We start from the raw sequence: 25,818 nt of genomic DNA, 5'->3' as shown, positions 1-25,818 counted from the left end.
ATTAATTGATTAGGATCGTTTAGAAAAAAAAAATTATTTTAAATATTTCTTTTTATTTTCTTAACAACATTGATTTCAATCATTATTTATACATTAGAATTTTATTTGTATTGCACAATACCCCCTTTTTTTTTATTATCAATGTTAATGCTCCCTCCCCATTCCCTTTTTCCAAATTCCAAAATAAAGAAAACCCCCTTGAAAATCTCAGAGTAGAGAAGTTTGTTGAGAACAGGAACACAAGAGTTATCCTTCTTTACAGATAGCATTCAGGGTCCTCCTCTCTCAGAAACCCTGCCTTGTCTCTGTCCTCAGAATTCTTATTCATTCAGGGCTTAAATAACGTTGAAGATAAAAGTGAACCTATGCATTTCAGATGGCTGTTTAACTATTTCCAACTGTTGCAGTTTAATTTTCAAAATATGAAAATTGAAATGGCCAAGTTTGATGACTGAAACAGTTACTGATAAATTGCCCTGGTTTCCATTCATGGGTTTGAGTGGCTGGGATCATTTTTATTCCTATCTTAACTTCTCAAGATGAAGAGTTCTGTATATTGAACATAAAATAGAAAAGTTCTCAAGTTCTCAAGTTCAAATATTTCTATTTTTCCTTTACTAATAAATATTATTATACTTTCATGTTAAACACTGAAATCTGATTGGCTTAGACACAGTTGATACTCCGTTCTATTACCCTCAGCGTTAGCAACACACTTGACAACAGGTAACACAACAAATTGCTACATGCGCGTAAATTATGCGCATACGATTCGGCGTAGAATTCAAGTCTTTTTGACACCCCTCGATTCTCGGGATGTCATTTTCAACTCTGCTTCGCTTTGGTTGACAACGGTTCTCCCGGGATGTCAATTTCAACTGTAACCCTTCCAAACAGGCAGTATTTATTTTATTATACTGAAAGTCTTAATTCTAAAGAAAACATAGCTGCTTTTATGTAGAAATGGCTTAAATTCTATGCCGAACCGTACGTGCATAATTTACGCGCATGTAACAATTCGTTGTGTTACCCGTTGTCAAGTGTGTTGCTAATGCTGAGGGTAATAGAACGGATTATCAACTGTGTCTAAACCAATCAGATTTCAGTATTTAACATGAAAGTATAACAAAAAATAAATAGTGCCTCGCTGTTTGGTAAGGGTAACAGATGAAATTGACACCCCTTGAAAACCATTGTCAACCTCTGCTTCACATCCGTTGACAATGGTTTTCTCGGGGTGTCAATTTCAACTGTTACCCTCCCAAACAGGCACTATTTCTATGATAGTTCATGTCCCAAATAACACAATGATATCTAAAAGTTTTGCAGGAAATCTGCTGACTTCTACTCTTACATAAGACACTCTCTCCTACTCAGTGATCGCGATTGCTGCCATCACAGTATGAACACTTACTGATTTAAAGCATCTTTACAAAACTATTTTTTTGATTTCTCTATCATCATCTCTCTCCCTACAACTCCTGAAGATAGGACATCCCTTGATTTCTCTATCATCATCTCTCTCCCTACAACTCCTGAAGTTAGGACATCTCTTGATTTCTCTATCATCATCTCTCTCACTACAACTCCTGAAGTTAGGACATCTCTCTCCCTACAACTCCTGAAGTTAGGACATCTCTCTCCCTACAACTCCTGAAGTTAGGACATCTCTTGATTTCTCTCAAAATCATTGAACATAGATATGAATAAATGAGTTCATTCAAAATTAAAATACTCCATTCAATTTTACAATCAGCTGATATTCAGTTTCAATACTTTCAGCCATTACAAGTATGTGCACTAGTTACAAGAACAGACTAAGTCTGCATGGTAAACAAACATCATCAGGTGTGAAATAAAAATGTTGGCAACAAGGGAATTATTAAGAATTTCAGAATGTCTTATAAGTGGGAATAAGCTATATTTTGACTGGAAAACAATGGCTTCGTGCATTGACTACAAGTTTCACCCTTCATCACCAATGTAAAAGCTTATACAGCTGTAATAAAGTGTATCGATTTTATGTTGGTTGATGCAGGGGACTCTACACAGATAACGACAGAAAAGAGCTGATATTGGGCCATTAAAGACATGAAATGATCTTGTGACGTCATAGAAACCTAATAAACTGATTTTGATACTAATTGTTTTGTACAATAACTTATTTCTATATCAACTATCTGACGTAGAAACACAGAGGAAAAGTGTTGAAACCATTATTAATCTGTCACTATTTTATACAAAATTGAACTTCAAAAGCCTTGTAATATCATTGCTTTGAATTAACGTAAACATTTTTACAAAAAGTATCCTACATTTACATGGTGTAGGCCCTTATTTTTTCATGTCTTGTAACTGTGTATAATGTGATTCCATTTACTCCATATTGGAGGCAGTTAAATATGCAGCAAGTTGGTCTACCTTTGATGGGTTTAGTGTTTAAAAAAAAAAATTGTCAATGACAGCTTATAAAATTGCTGATTTTATCAATATACATTATGTCAATTTTGTTTGATTTTTTAGCTTCAACATTGCATGATATAAGACACATTGAAACATTGATGTTTTCAGTTTTCATGATGCAATTTTTAGAGGACAGAGAGAACATTCATTGTTTTATGTTTGTTTTATGATATTACCTCTGTTTTGTACATTGTTTTGTACATTGTGTAGTTTAATACTTAACATTATGAAAACATGAAACTTGGTTTGATACCCTGAAAGCCCTACAGCTTAGGGCCATAGTGTAATGTATCACTATGAATTGACATTGAATGATCAAATGAAGCAAGATTGCATCATAATATCCATATAGCTATGTATATATTTTATGAAATGCAACATAAGTCTGTGCATTATGTACATAAGCTGTTCACCCACTGCTGAGTGAGTGATTAGAACACCTGGGTAGTACATCATCAGGTACGAGCCTGGTCTCCCTAACTAGGTTATCTTAAGTCAGTCCTGCATGCATAACACAGATCAAGTTCTAGTACATACAGGGTTAACCAGGACAATTTCATCACTCCTCCCAATCTCATAATCCATCAAATGGAAGACCTCAAGGAAAGCTATATCACTTAAAGATAGACTTGGATATTCTTTCCATAATTTTTTTGGTTGTTTGAAAATCAGAGGGAAAAATAATTTAGCATTGCTGTGAAAAAAAAGAGCAGCAACTCAGAAATAGCAGAAAATAAAGGTGATCAAGAGTTATCTTTCTTTGACTTATCCTGCACTTGCAATAGTAATGGTCAGTGAACTCTTAACAGTACTTATACCGTATAGGAGACCTTATTTTCGTTGTCCACTGCATGTATTGTAGAATAAGTAACACCCTCCTCCCTAAAGTCTGACAGCTAGAACCCGACATAATGGCGACATTTAAGCTATGACCACCCTCAGCTCTGAGGACCTGCATTTAACTGACTACAGAGGATGGGCCCTGGTCACTGTCCATTTCATCCCAGGGGTATTTTCTTGTATACATCTACACCACATGAAGTCATGAATAATGATGCCTTATAGGTCAAAATACTAAAGAGGCTCGGTACAGGGTGGCTCTTAAGTTTTCTTATTCAATTTCTGTTTCAAATTATTTATTTTTCGCAGGGTTTTTTTTTCAATTTTTAATTTGAAATTTAAATTATTGATCCTTGTTCTTCAATCCACTCATTAACAGGAAGGAGTCTTGGAGTGAATGTTCTCCTGACAGATTGAATCTGTCCATGCCCTGAACACTCAGGTTCAAGACAAGATTCAACAATAACAACCGATGCTGAAGGTCATTGTGATTCTACATGCACATAGCTACGTGGTAACCTAATTATCTGTGGAATAAACAGTATCTGGGTCAGTTGTACTACTACGCATGTTTATTATCTGTTACATGTACCCAGCAGTGGCCCTACAGGAAATCTCAATGGGCCATATCTATCACCTATCAACATCTGGGTGGTTTTTTTTGAAAACCTGCCCCAATATTTCAATCTGATTATCTGTTAAAGGGATAATGGAAAACTACGCTGTAGTTTATAGCTCTAGAAATTCATTCAATACACGACCAGTCAATGGAAATCTTCGTCACTATAACCCGTGCAATGATGCACAAACACAATGCATGTAGCAAACAACTATTTCACAGAAACATGAATAAAACCAACAAAGGCCACAGAAACTGAAAAACAGTGCAATATCATTTGTCATATTCTCCTCTTTAAAGGGAAAAAGGAGAGACAATGCACTTTACCTGTCGTTTGTAATATTTGCATTACATCAAAAAATAAGCCACTCTGCATATGTTTACATCAAGACCAAATGATGACAGATTCATTACGGTAGAACTATACATCACAGTTAATTAATAAATTAACTATAAGAATTAGCAGGTTTTTTATTGTCGACATTTACTTACATCTTGGGCTTCCTGCAGCTGTAGCACATCCAGTAGGGGTGGTATATGTTCTGACACATCGGGCTGTATCCAGCCGAGGAGACCGGATACCCAGAGGATAAAGAGTAAGGTGGATAGTAGATATCCATGCTGGCCACGCTGGAGGGGATAGAGGAGGTACTGTTACACAGGGGGGAGGCCAGGCTGGAGTAGGGGTATCCCCCCGAGTACAGCTGCTCCACTGAACCGTACATTGACATGGGCGTGCTCACTGCCTGATCCTGTATATATGAGTACGACCGCTCTGAAATGTTTGACTGTGAACGCTGCAGGTTTTTGCCGAAGCTAAAGTAACTGCTGGGACCCTCCATGGAGGAAAGCTCCGAGTCGGACTCACTCTCAAACACCGAGCTTGAGTCTCTCTTATTGTATGCTGGCAAGTAGCTGGGTCGCTTTGAAGGGGGAGAGTTTGGTTCACTGGTCCAACCACTTGGGTTGTATGGTACAACTGACGGGGGGACAGATGCGGTCTCCCAGGGTAAAGCCTGGTGCTGTGGACTTTGGACTGACTGAGTGATGGGGACTCCCTCCCAGGGTCGTACTTTGCCAGTCCTGTGTGGACTCTGGACCTGAGTGGGGGCAGTGTTGGTGGCTCCAGTCCCCGCCAATGGTACAGGTGGTGATGGCTGCTTGGAACTGCTGTCAACGAGCTTGTTACTGGAATCCCTGTCACCGCGATCAGGCTTTTCAACCATTGTGCACCCAGACACCTTGCTCATGTCACACCAGAGAGGGAGCAAGTACTTATGTAGGTGTCAATCGCCTCACAGTGGGGAAAAATATCTCACTAATCAGCTGATAATTGTATTAAATTCCAGGCAGGTATGGAAAGTAGCTGGATTAAGTGGTGAGAAGAAAGAACTCCCTAATCATGTCTCACCTGGCCCCAATAATCATTGACTCCTTGTCAAGATTGCACACTGGCACTCACCCATGTGGCAGCGGTCCTAGTAAACAGTTGCGTAATGTCCGTGCAACTTGAATGTTAATTCACAAAACTGCTATCACTGTGAGAGCGATTATGATCTACAGATAAGGTGGCCTTCTGATCTATTTACCTATACAGAGGACGGTCCCTCTCCACTCCAAGGCTCCCGATGCTACTGTGCACAGAGCTCTATGTATAAATTATTTCTCATCACGACAAGGCAAACAAATCTTTTTCTTCTTTTTTTATACATATAGGTCACATGGAATGAATTTCACGGACCTCAGCTATGATATCTTCATTTGCATCAATTTCTCCTTAATTTGTACGAGCCTTTAAATGTCAAATCCTCACACAAAAAACACAAGAGTGCCAACAAACTTAATTTTTCCTCTCAGCAGCAGCATAGCCACCAAAACTTCCATCAATATCGTCCAATAGGATGGTGGTTTATATTCTCTCTTGGTTCTGCAGACACACACGTGTTAATCAAATCGTCCATTTGACAGCCCCACTCATGATTATGCTAGAGTACTACTGATATTATTCTCTCCCTCAGGTGAAACATGCATGAACACTTTTCAGTCACTCTGACAAGATCGATTTAAAAATAGCTATTAAAGGCACATGTCTGCTGAGCCTGCCATGAACGCATCGTGAAACTCGGTCAGACAGCGTAGTACTACTTCACAATGAATACACAATCTTTTCCCCCCAAATCTAGGTCATTACAAACATTGTAGGAAAAGTTTAATGAGGTAGCAATGATATTATATATGATAAAGTATTTTGTGTTGGGTAAAACCCTGTTGATTACACAATATGTGTATGTGTAGTTACTTGGTCCAACTGGAGAAAACAGGTTCTAGTGGAACACTGGGAGCCTACCCAGCGCTGTATATAATATATCCCATAATTCAAATGTAAAGATCATTGCGCAACTGAATTAAAGTCCTCAAGAATTTGATTGGCGAATTGTAAGGATTGATATGCTGTCTCTATAATGCATTATGTGCACTATAAGCATTATCAGCCCTCTCACTCACTCTCTCTCTCTTAATTAACTAAAAACAATTAGTATTCATTTCTTTATTTCCAGTAAAAAAAAATTATGTTGCTTTCTGTTTTGGTAATGGCTAGTGAAGATGCAGATCTACAAGTTTTTGAGGTTTTTAAAAATAAAACATCATACTTTGGTTAATAATAATAGTTAAGCTCATTGCCAAGTAAAATGAGGTTAATCTTAACAAAATCAATACATCAAATCAATTCTCAGTACTAGCATAAAATTAAAATACTACAGTGTAATGTTATGCTTCAATTACCTTATGGATTTTGGCTTGGGATAGTCATAGCATTTAGGAAAAACTAGGGATCTTTTGCACTTTTGGAAATATTTTAGATTCAAACTCCAGCTGTAACTTGAATATCCAAAACTGACAGGAAAGGGAAGGGGTGGGGTGGGGTGGAGTGGGGGGGGGGGGCATTGAGGGGTTACTGATCTTTTAGTGTTGCATTAACTGTACAAAATATAAGGAAGCTCTGAAATCTGAATGGTTTTCAGACCTGAGATGGAGAGTAGGGGTACATATTTTTAAGGGGATGGATGGGGGTCAGCAATCTTTGATCTTTGAGTGACGCCTTCAGTTTTCAATTTAAAAACGGAGGTGTCTGAATGAGACAGATTTTCTGTGATGCGGGTATCTGTAGAACAATGTAGGTCCCTGTCAAACACTGCCTAAATGTTTATATCTACAGCCAATCACATCTCAGCATGGGTCATTATGCTTGAATTAGAACTGCATTAATTATATTAATAAAATTTGTGCACACAAGGACTAGTCTAAGGGAGTATCTAATACTGTTAATTTACCCCTTCAATGTGATTATATCATAATTTAGGCCCAGCTAGCCTGGTATTTTCATGAGCTGCAGGGGGGGGGGGGGGGGGTAAACACCATCATGAATATTACAACAACAGTAAGCAGTTCAATAGACCTAACACCAAAGGGAGATGAAAATAGAGCAAAAAATATCAAAGTCCAAAGGGCTGCAACTCTGCTAAAATCAGGCCAACTTACTCGATATATGAACTTGATCTGCACGCCATCTGGGTGAAGTGAAGTGATGCGAACTAGACAAGTATTAAAACACGGTCAGCTCAGAAGTACTAAAACACGGTCAGCTCAAAAGTACTGAAACACAGAAGTACTGAAACACGGTCAGCTCAGAAGTACTGAATCACTGTGACCTCATATCCAACAGCAGTCTGCCCAGGTCATCAAACATGCTGAGGTCAGCTGTATATAGAGACTTCAAGTGTCTTTCAGTCACTTGCTGACTCTACAAATCTTTTTGTTTAGGTCATTCACAAAAATTGTAACACAGTTTGGTCTCATCTGGAACTAATATCTACAGAACAAAATGACATCACCACAAAGCAATCACTTTGGACAATAATCCATAGAAACAATCATCCACTACCCCAATTAATTTCACAATTCGCAGGGATCCAACGAGATCAGGTTGTAGCAGACTAGCAGTTATGTCCCCCTAATGACCTTGTAACCATTGTAAAGACACAGGAGTGAACTTCGTATTAGAGGGCTGGTAATTTTCTATCAAGATGAATGGCTCCCCATTTAAACTCATTAATTCCTTACAAAATGTCACTGGAATAATTTACACAGTCTGCTCCACAAGTATTTAACAATCATAATGTACTCTATGTTAAGATGTCTCTAAGTTTTCTGCCTGATAGCATCTTCTTGCGTGTTTATCTCTTAAGACTCTACAACATGAACGGTGCAATGAAAACATAATTCACATGAAAAACAAGGTTGTGCCCCTCCCCCCCTTCCACAAAAATGAAAACAAAATACCAGCATCTTCAGCATCAGGAGAATCATGCATGACTTGGACCAAAATTATTTGTGGTATGCACATTATCAACGTTCAAGCTCTCAGTTTTATCCTTATCATACACCAATAACATCCACAGAATTCATCAAATCCGACTTCAGCAGTGGTTGGGTGCTGATTCCTGTAGGACAATTAAATGAACACCTTTACAACCCCCTCCCCTTTCTTGTCTGGTATTTCTCTGTATTAAAATCTCATAAAAAAAAATCATTATAATACAAATTATTCATCTCCAACTTGTTTGGGAGAAAAAACATCCATGAGGATTTTGGGGTGGGGGTTCAGGGGTGAGTCTGTAGGACTATTGTCTTTTTTAAAGTGCATCAAGATATCTTAGCTCTCTCAGCATGTTCAAATGTGAAGAAACTTCCGACTGTATTGTTAAGTAGGCCCCTCTCTCTCTATAAGAGGAAAGCCCTAAATCAGTGTTGTTGGCTGGCATTCAGTGTCTCTTTACAACCAGAGAACAATAAGTGGCACAGATTGGTTTCTGTCAGACATGATACAGTCACTTTGCCCCAGACAGACCCAGTGTGGTGGTGTTGGTGAAACAGAGAATAATCAAGTATAAACACCATGTATAGTTACTGCCCCTACCATGTATAGTTACTGCCCCTACCATGTATAGTTACTGGCCCTACCTAAAACACCATGTATAGTCACTGCCCCTACCAGGTACCTTGTTTAATGGGAGTTCCATTCATGTCATATACATAGTAACCCCCCCTACCCTGTATTGGTATCTTGTTTACTGTGAGTTCCATTAATGCCATATACATAGTAACCCCCTACCCTGTATTGGTATCTTGTTTATTGGGAGTTCCATTCATGTCATATACATAGTAACCCCCCCTACCCTGTATTGGTATCTTGTTTACTGTGAGTTCCATTAATGCCATATACATAGTAACCCCCCTACCCTGTATTGGTATCTTGTTTACTGTGAGTTCCATTAATGCCATATACATAGTAACCCCCCTACCCTGTATTGGTATCTTGTTTACTGTGAGTTCCATTAATGCCATATACATAGTAACCCCCCTACCCTGTATTGGTATCTTGTTTACTGTGAGTTCCATTAATGCCATATACATAGTAACCCCCCTACCCTGTATTGGTATCTTGTTTATTGGGAGTTCCATTAATGCCATATACATAATAACCCCCTACCCTGTATTGGTATCTTGTTTACTGTGAGTTCCATTAATGCCATATACATAGTAACCCCCCTACCCTGTATTGGTATCTTGTTTATTGGGAGTTCCATTAATGCCATATACATAGTAACCCCCCCCCCCCTACCCTGTATTGGTATCTTGTTTATTGTGAGTTCCATTAATGCCATATACATAGTAACTCCCCCTACCCTGTATTGGTATCTTGTTTACTGGAAGTTCCATTGATGCCATATACATAATGACCCCCTACCCTGTATTGGTATCTTGTTTACTGGGAGTTCCATTCATGTCATATACATAGTAACCCCCCCCCCCTACCCTGTATTGGTATCTTGTTTACTGGGAGTTCCATTAATGCCATATACATAGTAACCCCCCCCCCTACCCTGTATTGGTATCTTGTTTACTGGGAGTTCCATTAATGCCATATACATAGTAACTCCCCCCACCATGTATTGGTATCTTGTTTACTGGGAGTTCCATTAATGCCATATACATAGTAACCCCCCCTACCCTGTATTGGTATCTTGTTTACTGGGAGTTCCATTAATGCCATATACATAGTAACCCCCCCTACCCTGTATTGGTATCTTGTTTACTGGGAGTTCCATGAACCAGAGTACTGTAAACGTACTACATTTCGTGGTGTATTTTATTTAGTGCTTTTGGCGTAATGCAAATTCCGCTAAATCAAGTACATCGCTAAATGCCATGCATGTATGTATAAGAATAGTCGCATTCAAGAATACGCTAATTCAAATCTACGCCAACTTGTTCAAAAACCAATTTCCGCAAAATATCGCACACGCCAAATATAATACTTTTACAGTATTATCTATTAGTATCATCCAATAGTAACTTCTTCTATCATGTAGACTGGGTCTTACATAAACTAAAGTATAGTCAACCAAAAAGCTACCCCCTCATGTAATGAACATACTGGGTCCACAATGAATACTGCCAGGTCGAGTATCTATTGCCCAGTAGTAACTTCTATCAGGTATATAATACATGGGTCCTACATGAATGGCTCATTCCCCTAATTAGACAAGCATGAATACCAACATAAATAGGGTTTGGTGAAATGAGTAAATTTCAATGTTGCTAGCCATATCAGGAGAGATACTCATCAAGGAAATATATCTCGTGTCAAGCGTTTCTTATTGACTATGTTCATTCATAAACTATCATTCCCCAATCCCAACCCAATCCCAAACATTTCTTAAAGGTGCAGATTATTTCACTTGTTGTGTAATTTTGTATTTGAAATATACCTTGAATTGATTTTGATCTGTAAAACTTTACATGTTCACTTTTTGCACAATGATATATCAATGACCTTCTTTCGACAAATAGTCAACTAAACAAGGTGTATGGGGTGTATGAACTCATTATAATTGGTGGTGTTTTAGTCCTAGAACAAAATCAGACAACAACAAAAACAACGCGGAAAAGTTTCTAAAACCAACAGCATCTTAAGGAGCAGATAGACAACAAATTAACCATCAGATCTGGTTAAAATTTAAAATACAATTTTTCAAGCTATAAACACTTACACAGTAAAAGAAAATGACAAATGGTTTAGTTTGAAAATTCTACAAAAACAACCGCCACCATTCAACCTTGCTGAAAAAAGGGTTATCTGACTTGGCCCGGCTACCACTTCCTGTCCCAGTAAATATCTCGGTTACTTGGTCACCGCTTCTGTTGTTTGTAACAGGAACAGTTTGATACCAAGTCCTTCCTGTTCATTGTTTGTTTGTAACTGAAGGAGTAAGGATTAGACAGACTATGGGAGTAAGGTGGGGAGACTAATTAGTGGTGTTAATTAAAAGTCAGTAGACAACAAAAGTAGCTGTGATAGAGAGTCTATAGCAGTAAAGTGGGGACACTAATTGGTGGTGTTAATTAAAAGCTGTCTCAGTCAGTAGGCAGCAAAAGTAGTGGTGATAAAAAGTCCATAGGAGTAAAGGGGGAGACTAATAGTGGCGTCTAGTCAGTAGTCAACAAAAGCAGTGGTGATAGAGAGTCTATGAGAGTAAAGTGGGGAGACTATTAGTGGCTTCTAGTCAGTAGTCAACAAAAGCAGTGGTGATAGAGAGTCTATGAGAGTAAAGTGGGGAGACTAATAGTGGCTTCTAGTCAGTAGTCAACAAAAGCAGTGGTGATAGAGAGCCTATCATGAGAGTAAGGATGTGGCTGGTGGAGTAGAGAGTAATTTGGGGAGTAAGAAGCTGACTATTTTTAGTTAGTAAGAAATCAAAGTGGTAGTAAGAGAGATTGCCTAGGGACTGGGATATGAATAGTCAATCATCTGCAGATAAATTTGTAGTTTTAAAAGACATACTTAGGTAGTATAAACAGAATTAGTGTTAAGAGAACTCAGTTGTTGGGAAGTAGAAATCTGACTATGCAGTAGTCAGCTTTGGTGACAGAAAAGATGGTAGAGAGAGTGACTAATGGAGATAAAATCTGACTGGTCAGTAGGGGACAGAAGAGAAAATGGTAGAGAGAGTGACTAATGAAGTTGAAATCAGACTAGTCAGATGTCAGTAGAGAACAGATGAAGTGGTAGAGAATGATTAAAGGAGTTAATATCTGGCTGGTCACTAGTCAGAAGGGGACAGATATTAGATGGAACAATTTGATACCAAGTCCTTCCTGTTATTGTATTGTTTGTTACTGAAAAAGTAGTGATAGAGAGACTTCTATAGGAGTAAGGACACAACTAGACTAGTTGGGATTCCAGTTTGGGGAATAGGAATCTGACTAATCACTAGTTAGTATAAGTGATAGATAATTGTAGTAGTAGATACTAACTAGGGATGTTAAAGACTGACTGATGTTTGCAGTGATTACGAGACTGACTAAGGATGTTAGGGTCTTGTTAATAATCTGCATTCAGTAGTTAACAGAAGTTATAAGCGGTAGAAAAATAGATTTAATAATAGGGAAGAAATCTGACACCTAATGTATGTGCCCACAAAATCTATACTATGTAATGTTTTTCAAATGCATAAAACTCTCACTGTTTTAAAGCTGTTTAATCTTAGCTTGTGACATGAACTCCTTTCTCCAAGATAGACTAGTGGTACAAATAAATTTATCTTAGTTTTAAGGAAGTCCTGTCCACAACGACAAAGGGGAGCTGAAGTATTCCTGACAACAGGATTCATAGGAATTCTTCCTTTTTTGCTCCATTATAATCATTAGCATAACTTTGATCCTATTGTTTATCTTAGAGCAGCTCCCCACCACTCAACCACCGGTAGCAGACACATTACAGACTGACAGACAGCTCTCTTGTTTCCCCAGATTCCTCACCGCATAGCTCCATATCACAGCACTGGGTGGGCGAGGAGAATGACAAAACCCAGTGTGCTTGTGTGTGTGGGAGCTTGGTTGGTAGGATGTTGGCTTCAGGGAGGGGGGTTGTTTGGTTGGTAGGAAGGTTGGGGGGGGGGGGGGGGGGGGGGGAGGTAGAGGAGGTCAGGGAGGGGGATTGATTAGTTGGTTGGCAGGTGGAGCTCAGGGAGGGGGAGAGGGTGTTAGGAGGGTAAAGGGGTGGACGGGAAAAGGGGTTCTGTTGCTCTGTTGCTGTCAATCAATTTGGTAAAGAAACACTTTAGCGATGGGGACCATTCGGCATTGGGGTGAACACACTTGGTCTGGTAGTCTACTTATCGTTTTGTCTATAAATCCTTCATAGCTGGCTGGGTGGGGGGGGGGGGGGGGGGGGGGGGTGGTGGTTATTGTCTAGGTAAGTATTACTTTATACATGCACACCAGTCCTCTCCTTGTGTGCTGCTTGTGTCAGGCAGATAAACATAACCAGTACTGACTCACCCCTGGGGCCCAACCTGATTGGCTAAAAGACTCAGTGGGACAATGACCATATACACCCTGTCCCTGTAATACTAGGGGGACAGATTCAGATTTATCACGGGCTGACCCAGTTTTACCCAGGTATAGACCACAGAACACTTATCGTTTGTGTCAGGTGCCACACACAAAACGAGTTATCAAGTACAAACACCTAGGTCTTCTCTCATTTTTTTTTTTTTAACGGTGATGACATGTGCCTTAAACTGTCATGTTTAAAGAGAGAGATTTTGTTTTATAACCATTCAAAGCTTGTGTTGGTTACAGTCTATTCAAAATCATTAATACTTCTGCCACTTCTACCAACCAATAATTTACAGGTCCTCAAACAAAAACTCATGTTTGTTCCCTTTGGAAACAATTCCCTTTTCGGAAAAACTGTATCGTAGATTCCTTATTTTGAACAGGTACCTAATTCTGGGATTAAATCACGAGAACACCAAACTTTTCATACAATCTCATTTAGAATAAATCTGTTAAAAAAATAAACCAAGATTTAAGAATCCTAAAGATGTACGTCTTGCAATTTTATGCGAATATTAATTCCTCATGTTGAATTAGGCATTTACAGGATTTTTGCATGGAACTAAGATTTATATATGAATCTAAATTGTTGTCAAAGAATGGTGTCAGTATCTATGTATATCTAAGGGGACAATAACAGTTACTGTATAACAGACCTCTACCTCGTGAGACTCGGAATGTGTAAGACATGACTTAGAGACAAATGGTAGAGACACAGATTTGGAGACGATGAATCAGCCCATGCTTGCAGGAGATGCTAATTTATGTCCTAAATAATTGGCAATTGCTGTATACAAATATTTAATTGTAAACCTTGGTTTCTGATATAATATATATCAATCTTGCACTTTTACATCTTGTTATAATGAATTCATGTCTGTCTTTTTTTGTTTTATTATTAGTGGGGGTCCCATAAATAGCAACGCATGAAGTTACGCAACTTTACAGCTGATCAGAGCTTTATGAAGAATCACGGATATGCTAGTAATGCTACAATACATTACTCTCACCAGAAATGTTTCCCCACATTACATTAGTTCTTTATGAACTTCTAATCTGGTGCACCAATAACATTATGCAAACTCTGATATATCACCTGCAGGAAGAAGACATAACTTGTAATGTAAAGTAGAATATATGTGAGAGGTTTCTGTTCAGAAGAGCATATCATAATGCATATTCACTTCAAACATAGACTACAAAATACAGGTACATTGTGAACATCATAAGCTCCCTAAATATCTTGAAATTCTTCAAATTAAAACCATTGGCAAGTAGAACTGCAATCTATATTATCATGCACAAAATAAAGTCTTAAACGGATTTATATTTGAAATATGGAGCCAGGAATTAATCTAGGTTTTGGGGAAAACTACCTTCTCTGGACTGATTTGGAAAATCATCCAGGGGTCAGAGCCCTGCTGTGGGAGGGGGGGGGGGGGGGGGGGGGAGAGGAGGCAGAGGGCTGAGGCCACCTGGCTGAAATTGAATTTAGGGGGGTGATATTATGAACTGTGAACTATACTATGCCATTCTTATTAAATGGAGTAAATGTCCAATAAAAGATCATTTTCCATGCGAATAGAAACAGGTCAAAATTTTTGTACAGTTGGTCAACCCCATTCAGATTACCAGGGGTCCCCCCTCCACTAAGAATCAATGTAGGTTAGGTCAGTGACAAACTGAGAGAAATCCCCCAACAATTAATTACAACCAGTGCCAGCAACTTGGTACTACAAGTCAATGCTATGGCCAACACCAGTTCCTACGACTAGTTTCAGCAGTACAGGTTCCAGTGGCTCTAAATCACAAACCAATACTATTGTAATCAATATCAGACCCAATCAGGCACTGGTTTGGAATTCTAAGTGTCAATTCCAGTTACAGTGGTTCACCTGACCTGACCCCGTTGTACTCTTGTTTAAGGGCAGCATGCAAAAAACCCATGCAAACAAGACTTGGCTATTGTGTAGATATTCATATAGGTCAAACCTACCGCTGCTTAGGAGGCCAAACACAAGGGGGAAAAAAATCCTGGCATTTTAAACTCCCCGTCTTGGTGGTTAAAGGAATGTAGCGTTTTGATTTTGAATCAAAATAGGTCAGAACCACCGGTCCCTGTCCACAGAACAGTGGATCTTTTTACCATGAACACTCTGTGTGTAAGAGACAGGCCTAAATCAACAGACCGTATCAACGGACGGGGAATCATTCTGCTGGTAAAATTTCACTTCACAAACCATGGACTTTACATATAGCAATAAGCTTGAATTATCTTTGATTTATATGTAAAATACACACAATTCAAAATTGGAAAACACAAACTTTTAAGCATCAAATCCATTAAATACATGAAAATATATGTATCCTTTCTTCAGAGTTAAATTAATTAATTTTAAGTTGTAGATAATCAAATACAGACAAAGATTCTGCAATTGCTATCTGAAAGTATTTTACGACACCCCCCCCCCATCCTGCTCATCTCAAACAACACCACAATCATTTATTGAGTCAGATCTAATTATAGATAAGTGGTGTGCTCATCTATATGGAGAAAATCTACATCACATTTGCATGATGACTGAATTCTTATATTACATTACTCCAAAACAAGCTCAAAAATTTAGTTGTTGATATTTTGTAGGAAATTTCACTTGGGAGATTATTCTTGGAAGTCATCCACCCCTAATATCAGTTTAAGCTTGGTAAGGTTCAGAGTAAACGTACAATGCGGTAGATGCAAGATAATGTACGAACAGGTCCATGAACAACCAATGAAAATGACCTGCTCTTCCACGAATGACCATCACTACCCCATATCATTGTCGCAAGCCACAGGACTGTGGAAATAGAAAGGACTCAAACCCTGTAGGGTGAAGGTTCCATAGATGGACAATGAACAGAAACACAAACTACAACACATACTCTATTACCATGTTTGCTGTATGAAAGTTCAGAACTCAAACAAGTTCCTATGCATTGATACTTTGCCAGTGTTCAAAATCAAGCATTTTGATTTTATGAACATAGGTTTGGAATTGGCAGTTGTTTTCACTTAATACTGCCTCTAGCAAAGAAAAAAAACATAAAACTTGATAACCTTAATTTAAAGAATCAAATTGCTATTCTGAAATTGCATATATAATTGTTGCTGGAACGCATGCGAATGGACACTCTTTGCTGTTAGACGGAGTCACAGACAGACAGGTGGACAGAAAACAACAATGTTACCAATGTTACCGAGGTTATACTATAACAAGTCAACTCAAAGGCCACTAGGAAATACATGTAACATCACTAACATGTGTTAATGTTTTGTTACATCATTTGAAATTCTCCATTGGTGAATATGTATTATTAATGTTAAATAATTTTCTTATCCAACATGTCCGATGTATTCATTTATTATGTACAGCAATGCATTCAATTGTACAATATTTGAAATAGAAGGAGCAAATTCTGTATAGTTGTCATGTTCGAGACCACCACTTATCTACAGACTATTATACAGACAACATCCCACCCCACACCACCGCCCCACCCCCCTTACCCTATCCCCATCCTCGGGATTTTACATAAACAATATTTACAATTTACTTCATTTTTTGAATATCTCTTTATATTGTTAATGTTAATAACAAATTAGATGTAGTTAATAAAGCCTCAGTAATCCTGTGCTATGACCTGTTGAGATCTGAACATGGTGACTGACACCAATACACTACTGACGTTAGACTCGGTAGCTCCCAGCCTGCACTTTCTTATCAATGACCACTGAGTCCTACAGCGTGTGTGAACTCAGGGCATCCTGTATGTGACCACCTATCCTGTTACTGGTCTACTCCATCAACAACCATGGTAAACAAGCAAACATAAACAACATACACAACCCCAGTACACTACTTCACTGGTTGGTGACATTCCTGCTGCTTATACTCAACTTATTGGATAGATAGAGCATACATTCAAAACATAATACATTATAATTTGTCAAATAATCTAAATGACTTCTTATGGCATTAATTTAAGGTCAGTGGCTCCTTGCTGTAGTCTACAACAGATGCTTTAAGGCACCACCTTTGAAGAATTGTCCGTCTTCGACCACTTGACGAGAAGTACCCTACTAAAGATATTCTCATTAACTTTTTTTTTTTTTCATTTTTCAAAATAAATACAGATTTTTGCATACCACTTTTTTTATTTAATAAGATAAGCTTTCAAATTATTTACAAAACTTAGATTAACACATCAAATCACATGTCTGAGGACAGATAATTTATTAAAGGTGGTCCAAGCACTTGCCACTGACCTCCCCCCCCTCCCAAAAAAACCCCACACATGCCAGGGTTTGTGTACACCTATGTAAAATCAAAGGTGACTCACCTCTCTGCGTCTTCTTTCGTTGGACTAGCAATGCTGCCTACAGCTTCAGCCACAGCAGACTCGGTCAATATTGGGGTCAGGGAGGGGTTCCCCAGCTCCTCACCCTCCCTCTGGCTCTGTGGGTCTGTGGGGACGCCCTCTGATATGTTTTCACTGGCTTTGGCAACTTGATCCGTTTGAGACTGACTAGCTGACATGTTGATGGGTAAATTACTGGGTACTACATTTGGACTTTCAGACACTTTGACCTCCTGGTATTCCCCGGGGGAATGAATTTGACTCGTGGGCGCTATTTGGGGAACACTGTATACATCATTACTGGGGTTCAGAGAAGTCTGTGGGTGAATGTTTGTCGGTTGTTGAGTATAGTCTTTGTCACCACCGGCAGAGACATTAATGCTGTTTGGAAGGGAGGTTATCACAGGGGCATTAGAATTGTGTATGTGCCCATGGTGTCCATTCTGTATGGCTTGTACTGACACTGACTGTTGCTGAGCGGGACCCTGACTTACACTCACCACCGACTGGTTTGTAGGGGCAAAGTTGGAGGCCCCTGTAACACTTATGTTCATGGCATTTATATAGGATTGCAAAGTTGCTTGATCACTCATTGTTGGTACACCATATAAAAGTTTGTGCATCTGATTCATGTTGGGATTGGAGGGATTCGGATGCATCCCGTACGAGTGAGCGAGATTAATCGACGACTGCGGCATTTGCGTACCGTCGCTCCAAACTAACTGACCCGTCTGTGTCATGTGGACATTGACGGGATTCTGATTCATAACTAGTCCAGTGGGTTGATTCTGTAGCACTTCATTCAACTGATCGTTCACTTGATTCAACGTGTGACCAGTATGTAGTGGATTTTTGGAAGGGTCGTCCTGACCATAATCATAGTGAACAGAACTGCACGCACTCGAGTTGCCAGAATTGGTTTTCTCCTTGTCCTTAAAACTGATTTTTGTGTCGCTTCCTTCGGACACGGCGGGGGTGTCCAGAGAGTCACGACACGTCCATCGCCCCCTGCGAAACGGTTCCTTGGTCTCTACCTTGACAACCTTAAACCTTGTGACAGTGTGCTCCTTGGGCTCTTTCCCTGCCTCAAGCTCAGCTTCTGTTGAGAAATTATTGTCCTCTAGGGGACTCTGTTCCCCCACATCCTCATACTTTGACCCATCCAGAATTTCAGAACTCGCGTCCTCCGTGTGACTCTCCACGGTCTCATCCAAATCCTCTAACGAGTCCCCATCCAGTTCCCCAATCGGGGCCTCGCTACTTCCACCTCGGTTCTTGGTGATACTTGTGATCTTAAATGTCTTCTTTTTGTGAACTCCGTCCGAGACAACCTTACTTGTAGCCACCACTACTTTAACGTCGGTCTCAGTGTGCTCGTTAACTGGAGTATTCGTATGGTTATCCACTGTCACGGCCATTTTATCAGAATTGGATGCCATTTTTCAGACTTCAAACCCGTGCAAAAGACAGTTCTCTCTCGTTAAATTGAGTACCCCATGACAGACACAGTCTCTGATATAATTTTTCCATTGTTATATTTGTCACGAAAATTGTTTTGAATCCATAAGTATAACTCCCCGATTCTTATCACATAAAACAAGTTGTATGTCTACACCTCACCTTCTTCAACGACGGCGGCCATGAGCAGCTACGAATGATGGGAAGTGACGTCACACGAAAACTAACCTAGAAAAATTCATTCATGACCTCATTTGACACTAATTTGTGGGTAGTCGTGTACATACGTACATTGTCGTAACTACTTACTGAATTAAAATGTATTTGAAAAATTATTTTTATGAAAATATGAAACATGTTTATTCAAATTTCAATATTATGAACACGTGTTCTTTTATAATGAAAGTACGGTCGTGACTGGAGGTCCTTATGATCATTTTTTCTTTGACATCCTTGCTATATCCAAGGTTAATATGTAAACGGTGTGACCGTTGGACCGAGCGCAGATTTAACACAGTGCAGATAAAATCTATTTAAAACGCAAAAAGTAGGATCCGCTAGCATGGTTGCCTACTCAAATCATTCGTCAAAGTTAAACTAAACGTCGCGTGCTCAGTCTACATTATGACGTCATATTTCAGACGTATAACGTTCAAGTTTTGTCTTCGGAAATAACCGAAGAGAGTTACGCGATTCCGATTTTTTTAAATTTCTTCTTTTATTGTTCATCAATTTAATTCATATGAATGCCAATGTAATAAAATTGAATACTTTATTCAGTATCAAAAAGATCAGTTCCTTGACGTTAATGTTTTTATTTTCCATCTGATATTTTGATAAGACATACATAGAACAAGTCGTGTTTCATAATTGAAGCGCTATTAAAACTTATCTGGTTTCCTTTTTAATTTCTTTTAATTCAAATTACCTTCTATTGAAACACTGGAACTTATTTAATCGAATTTAGGGGCAATAAACATCGATAAGTGCCAGTCAATCAATGATCGAACTAACTTTTTAAAAACAAAATGGCTGCCAATATGGCGGCGCCCAGGGCTGGAAGAAATTTTTTTTGGCCTTAGTACCCCTGATTCAACTTTCATTTTTCACTGATTTTCTTATATATACGTGTTACCATTAATCCTCGCTTCGCGAGGCGGGCTTCGCCCGCCTCTCGCTGCGCTCGGTAATAATTCGCACAGATCCTCAGTGGGCTGATGGGAGGGGGCTGCTATTAATTCCCTTAGCTTCGATTTCACTGTTCACTGTTTTCTTATTTTCACTTCCATTAGTCATACTTGCTTCTAAAATAAAAAAAATGGGGGGGGGGCTTCATTTTTTTATTTTGTAAAAAGAAAAATGTCTGCTGCGAGAAAGAGTGGGATAGGGGACCTTGAATATGGGTTTATATTAAGATTATCAAGATAAAATGACTACCGTTAATCAGTGTTAATCTTACAAAATCTTAATCAGATCTTAATATCCACCGTTATACTTGCCATCATTGGTGGATAGAATCAAGGATGTATATATATTGTATTACAGATAATTTATTACCAGATATTATCAGGGACGTATATACTAACTATATAATACTATACTAGGCTATTGAGATATACAAAACTTATCAAATTTGTTATAACATAGTAGTATTTTTTTTATACGAAGTTAAACACTCAATAACCCTACAACAAATTACTAAATGTTATAACAACTTATAACAGATTACTGTGCTAGCTGTGCTATGGTTAGTTAATAAAAGTAAAAATAATACTGATGTCCTATAAGTTTCGGTAATTTACCGACTTCATGTTTTGCCGGTGTATTAAAAAAATCAAACATATATAAACTTGTTTTTTCCCGCCCAATTTGTTAAAGCTGCTTGGTCCGATTTTTTTTGTAATTACAGTATCAACATTTTTTCCATACAAATCATTTATCTTCGAAAGTTATGGACTTTCTCCTATTTACACCACCAGAATCAGTCTCCTTTCAAAGTTAGAAATATTCAAAGTAAATAAAAATAATTTCTCTTTGGGCAAACGAAAAAACAAACCAAAATGCATCACGGGAATGTTTAGAAAAGGAAACCGCTTGGTTTCGTCCCCCGAATGATTGGGGTTATTCAACCCGCATGCTATGCATCGATTGTAAAGAAAGCAGACTTTAGAAATAGTAGCGAAAAAAACGTACACATGTTTATTTGTTATTTGTCTGATCATTTCGACCTTTATTTAAAGCGACGTCAAAGTCGTAATACAATCATACCCGTCTCGTCGCCAGGGGTGAAATTTAACATGAGGCGAAATAACGGGATACCCTTTAATGTCGTTTGTTTTGTTAGCAAATTTTGTACGAATTTTTCTTCATTGAAATTTGGCATAATTGACGGGTAAAACTACTGCAATGTCTATTATTATACATATACTAAGTATAGCCATCGTTTAAAAGCGTGCATAAAATTTGATATAAAATCGGACCAAGCAGCTTTAAGAAATTTTTTTTGGATTATTGTATTGTTTATTAATAAATCAACATCTGGAAAACTCACCTGTAGACATGCAAGACAGTTGATAAAACGTATTACTTACATATACTATATATCAGAGACAATTTGTCCTACAGATAAACGTTCATATGTCATTTATATCAACAGTTACGCAATATGTACATGTATTATAAGCTAATAAAATCTACCCCACATCAATGAAAGTAATGATGGAGTTTATAGCTGTTCGTCAATCTTTTTTTTTTAATTATACACCGTCCAAAGATATTATCGATTCATTATTCTCGATTTTGCTTAATTACTAGATATTTATAAATACTCGAGGGTTCAAACGATCCTTATTCAAAAATATGAAAAATGTCCAAGCTTTTTTCTTTGAAACGCCCAGTTAGCTTATCAGGTTTCAATAAACGGCTAAAAAATGTTATATCTACGGGTATTTTGTATTGCAACAGACCCGGATGACAACGTTAAAAATACATGTACATGTACAGATGTCAAAAAAGATGTCAAACATCACCCATTATAAATCTCAGTAAGAAATTTAATTGTTTTGCGTTCATGTAAATTTTTCTGGGTGGAAAATGATAACGTGCAAATGAATATATCTTGGAAATTTTCTATTTCATGTATATTTCAATTGCACTTCTTTCACAGGCATGTGTATTTTCAATAAAAATCGCCCAAATGTGCTGCAAAAATATATTAGAACAGACTACAGTAGAGTTAGCTGATCTCTGAATAATGCAAAACTGTTTTTTTTTTAATTATCCATTTATAAATAATAAAAAAGATGTTTAATAATATGAACACAAAATCTGTAAATAAATATCTTTCTGGCCGGTTATAGACCTGTAGGCCTATATCAATATATTTTAGTTATCAATTGAATTAATAGGCCTACTTCGTGTTCTTAATATTGTTAGCTGTACATCATACATGTCTACATCATGACCCATCTCATTTACCCTGAAGTGGCAGAGTGTGGGGGTGGGGACAAGGGACAAGGCCTATAAAGCGGTACACGCATGACCCGTGACGACTCATTTGGAATGTCCCTCATTATCTGAAGGGGTTTCTGTTACCACTGTAAAGACAGTATTTTAATCTCCAGCCCTGGACAAAAAATGCCCTGCCCCCATCGATTTATTCTATTTTTTTCCCGATTCCCCATACAATCGGATAATTGCCTAAATTTTTTGAATAGAGCTGTAGCTGTGACCTTTGTCCCATTGACCGGGTTTCTGTAATGAGGCAAAGGTTAGACAGACGGAAATGGCGGATCCGAACTACTTTCGATTTGTGCACGTTGGCTGGGCAATTTTAATAGGGTCAGGCTTAGCAGTATTAACTGTAAGTAATTTCATTAATTAAAATAGTGAACAGGTCTGATAAATATACGCTCAATATAGTAATAGATGTTGTTAAAAAAATGTGTGTGTTGAGGGGGGGGGGGGGGGGGGGGTGTTTGCTTTCACTTTGTTGTGCTGCACATATTTGGCTAAGTGTTCACAACCTGATCACAGGATAGGCTTTCCTTTTATGGCTAATGGAAATGACAACCATGTTGTGTCAAAGTTAACTTAGGCATCTGCAAGTTCAATGTGATTTAGTGAATGCAGATCTAGTGATGAACATGATGAATCAAAATTAATAAAATTGTCAACAAAATATATACGTATTATCGTATTATAAACCGATAAAACAGAAAGAATATCTTGTTACATATAGTTGAATATATATTCACTGATTCCAATTTCCATGAGAAAAAGAGAAGCAACATTTAACAGTCATTTTTTTAGCGTCCTCCTCTCTCTCTCTCTCTCTCTCTCTCTCTCTCTCTCTCTCTGCGTAACACTATGCTACCGTTATTCAGAAATCTGTTGTTTATTTTTAGTGGTCACATTATGACCCCGATGGAATTCCGTGGATTTTTGGACCACTGGGCCAGCTTGGTACTTATCTAGGAAAAACATACCCAACACTAATCAGAAACATGTAGGTAAAAAAACAAATCAAAGTACTAAGAGTACTGGTAGGCTGAAAAAATTCAACTGAACTTCACATAGAAGCCCAGGGATTTATTGTTGTTCACACTTAGAAGGACTTTTTCTCGAAGCAACATATTTTCTTAAATTCACATATAAAAAACTTCATTCTTCATTATCATGAAGTTGTCCCCCCCCCCCCCCTTTTTTTGGGAGAATGTAAAAAACTGGAATGAAAATAAGGAAATGAATAGTAAAATTGAAGTTATAGATATACTACGCCAGCTCCCCCCCCCCCCCCTCCCCCATCCCCCCCCCCCACCACCCCCCACTCCTCCCGGATTAGGATTTGGATGATTTTGGAAAGTTGTTTTTTTTGGGGGGGGGGGTTGCCTGTCAAGATTTTTTGATTGAGTCTGGTTCCCCACTTTCAAAATCGATGCTACATGCCTGAAGGATTAACTTGGAGTAAACATCAAAGATGTGGACTACAGTAAATTAAGTGTTGATGATATTTTCTGTGCTTCTACAGGTTTTATGGAACCATAGCGATTCATGTAGCAGAGGCTCTGTACTCCATCAAAGTATGCGGGTAAGTACGCTACAATCTAAAGCTAGGATATTAATGTTGCATGTTAGCTAAATTGAGGAAACATTTTCTACAATGTGCCAGAGGATATTAAATATTTAAAGATTTTAATATAATTAACATTATTCAAATATGTCAGACTGTGTTTTTAAATGTTTAATATATACATGTATATATGTTACCTATATTCTGATTCTGAATTTCATAATGAGATTGGTTTAGAAAATACTTTATTAAAGAAACATGACCTTGTGAATGGAACTCTTCATCCCTGTGGTATCATGATGAAACATTTATGTTAAAACTTATCATAATTCCATATAATTTACTGAATACTGTAAAGCAGAAATAAGTTTGTGCATTCTGTTTTCATTATTTACATTGATGAAAAAAAACTCAACCCAAAATTGTATATTGGTTATGTTTTCAAAAAATCATTTTTGAAACATCAAATTTCAATTCCATTGAATTACAATATTTGCATGTTAAACAAACAAAATTAAATCCCCACGAAAATTTTTGTTATCACATGATGTAATATAAAGTTCTCTTTATCTTCAGAGATAAACACCTGAGCACCTCTGCGACCATGAAGTGGTGCCTACAGACTTTTGTCTTTGGATTTGCTTCCTTCCTTCGTTTGAACAAAGTCAAAAATGTCAAATCCAACTGATGCCTTCTGGGAAAATTTCACTCCTTGGAGGAGTTCACTGCTGCAGTACAATCAATTCTAGACCTAAACCTGTTTACTGTCAAATCAGGAGCAGCGGTCTGCAGCAGACGACCATCTAGCAGACCAAATTAATTTATCTTAGACTAATTGCTTTATGATTGGTTGGCTTGAAAATTCAAATTGATTGCCTCCATTATTGAATTGGATTGCATGGATACATTGGCATATATTCTGCTTTAATTTATGGCCAAAATTTTGTTAATATGTTCTCTTAATGAAACATCATGTATTACACCCTAATCTGAAGAAAAAAATTCCAATCAAGTACCTCATATTTTGTACATAACATATGAAGCATCAATTCATCCATATTTAAGAGAGTGTAAGCAGAATGTTTTGATTATTTTACGAATATTGATGAATGGTTGTTTAGAAGAATATATGTCACTAAGGTGAAATGTAATTACCAGGTACTTGTATCTAATATAAAAAATTGTTAATTTATACAAAAAAATGCATTTGTTGTTTTGTTTTTTTACAGCTAAGTTGCACTGGTCTCCATGCACTTCTTGTGATGACAGTCCCACAAAGGTTTCAGTCTCGGATTATAATGATTTAGATCCTAATCCACACGTAACCTGTTAAACACTTACCATCACTTACACAGACACCTTTTCATAAGAACAGCACACAGGGGGTGATCCAAAGATATATTTTCCAAGAGTTGAGAGGTTTGAGACGGTTTAGAATAATTGGATTATTTTTTAAAAGAAAAAAGACTCATGTTTCATTATTCTTCATGTTAAACATTAA

At 37.9% G+C, this 25,818-nt stretch overlaps 2 protein-coding genes across 2 annotated transcripts in view; one reads left to right on the top strand and one right to left on the bottom strand.

Moving 5' to 3' along the window:
* The window catches only part of LOC105327283 (TSC22 domain family protein 1), a 36,638-nt gene extending 17,169 nt beyond the window's left edge, over positions 1-19,469 (bottom strand). Inside the window, exon 1 of the mRNA XM_011427647.4 lies at positions 17,771-19,469. Within this exon, the coding sequence (XP_011425949.3) occupies positions 17,771-19,227 (1,457 nt within the window). The 5' untranslated portion in view covers positions 19,228-19,469. The remainder of the gene's footprint in view (positions 1-17,770) is intronic.
* A 3,484-nt stretch (positions 19,470-22,953) lies between these two features.
* Positions 22,954-25,006, top strand: LOC105327286 (transmembrane protein 254). Its single transcript, XM_011427648.4, has 4 exons — positions 22,954-23,108; positions 23,653-23,753; positions 24,276-24,335; positions 24,894-25,006. The coding sequence occupies exons 1-4, from the start codon at positions 23,031-23,033 to the stop codon at positions 25,003-25,005; spliced, it is 351 nt and encodes a 116-aa protein (XP_011425950.3). The 5' UTR covers positions 22,954-23,030; the 3' UTR covers position 25,006.
* The last annotated feature ends 812 nt before the right edge of the window (positions 25,007-25,818 follow it).

The sequence above is a fragment of the Magallana gigas genome, chromosome 8 (assembly GCF_963853765.1).
Source record: "Magallana gigas chromosome 8, xbMagGiga1.1, whole genome shotgun sequence".
Lineage (NCBI taxonomy): Eukaryota > Metazoa > Mollusca > Bivalvia > Ostreida > Ostreidae > Magallana > Magallana gigas.
Note: the sequence above shows the minus strand (reverse complement) of the source record. Positions and strands in the feature narration are given on the sequence as shown.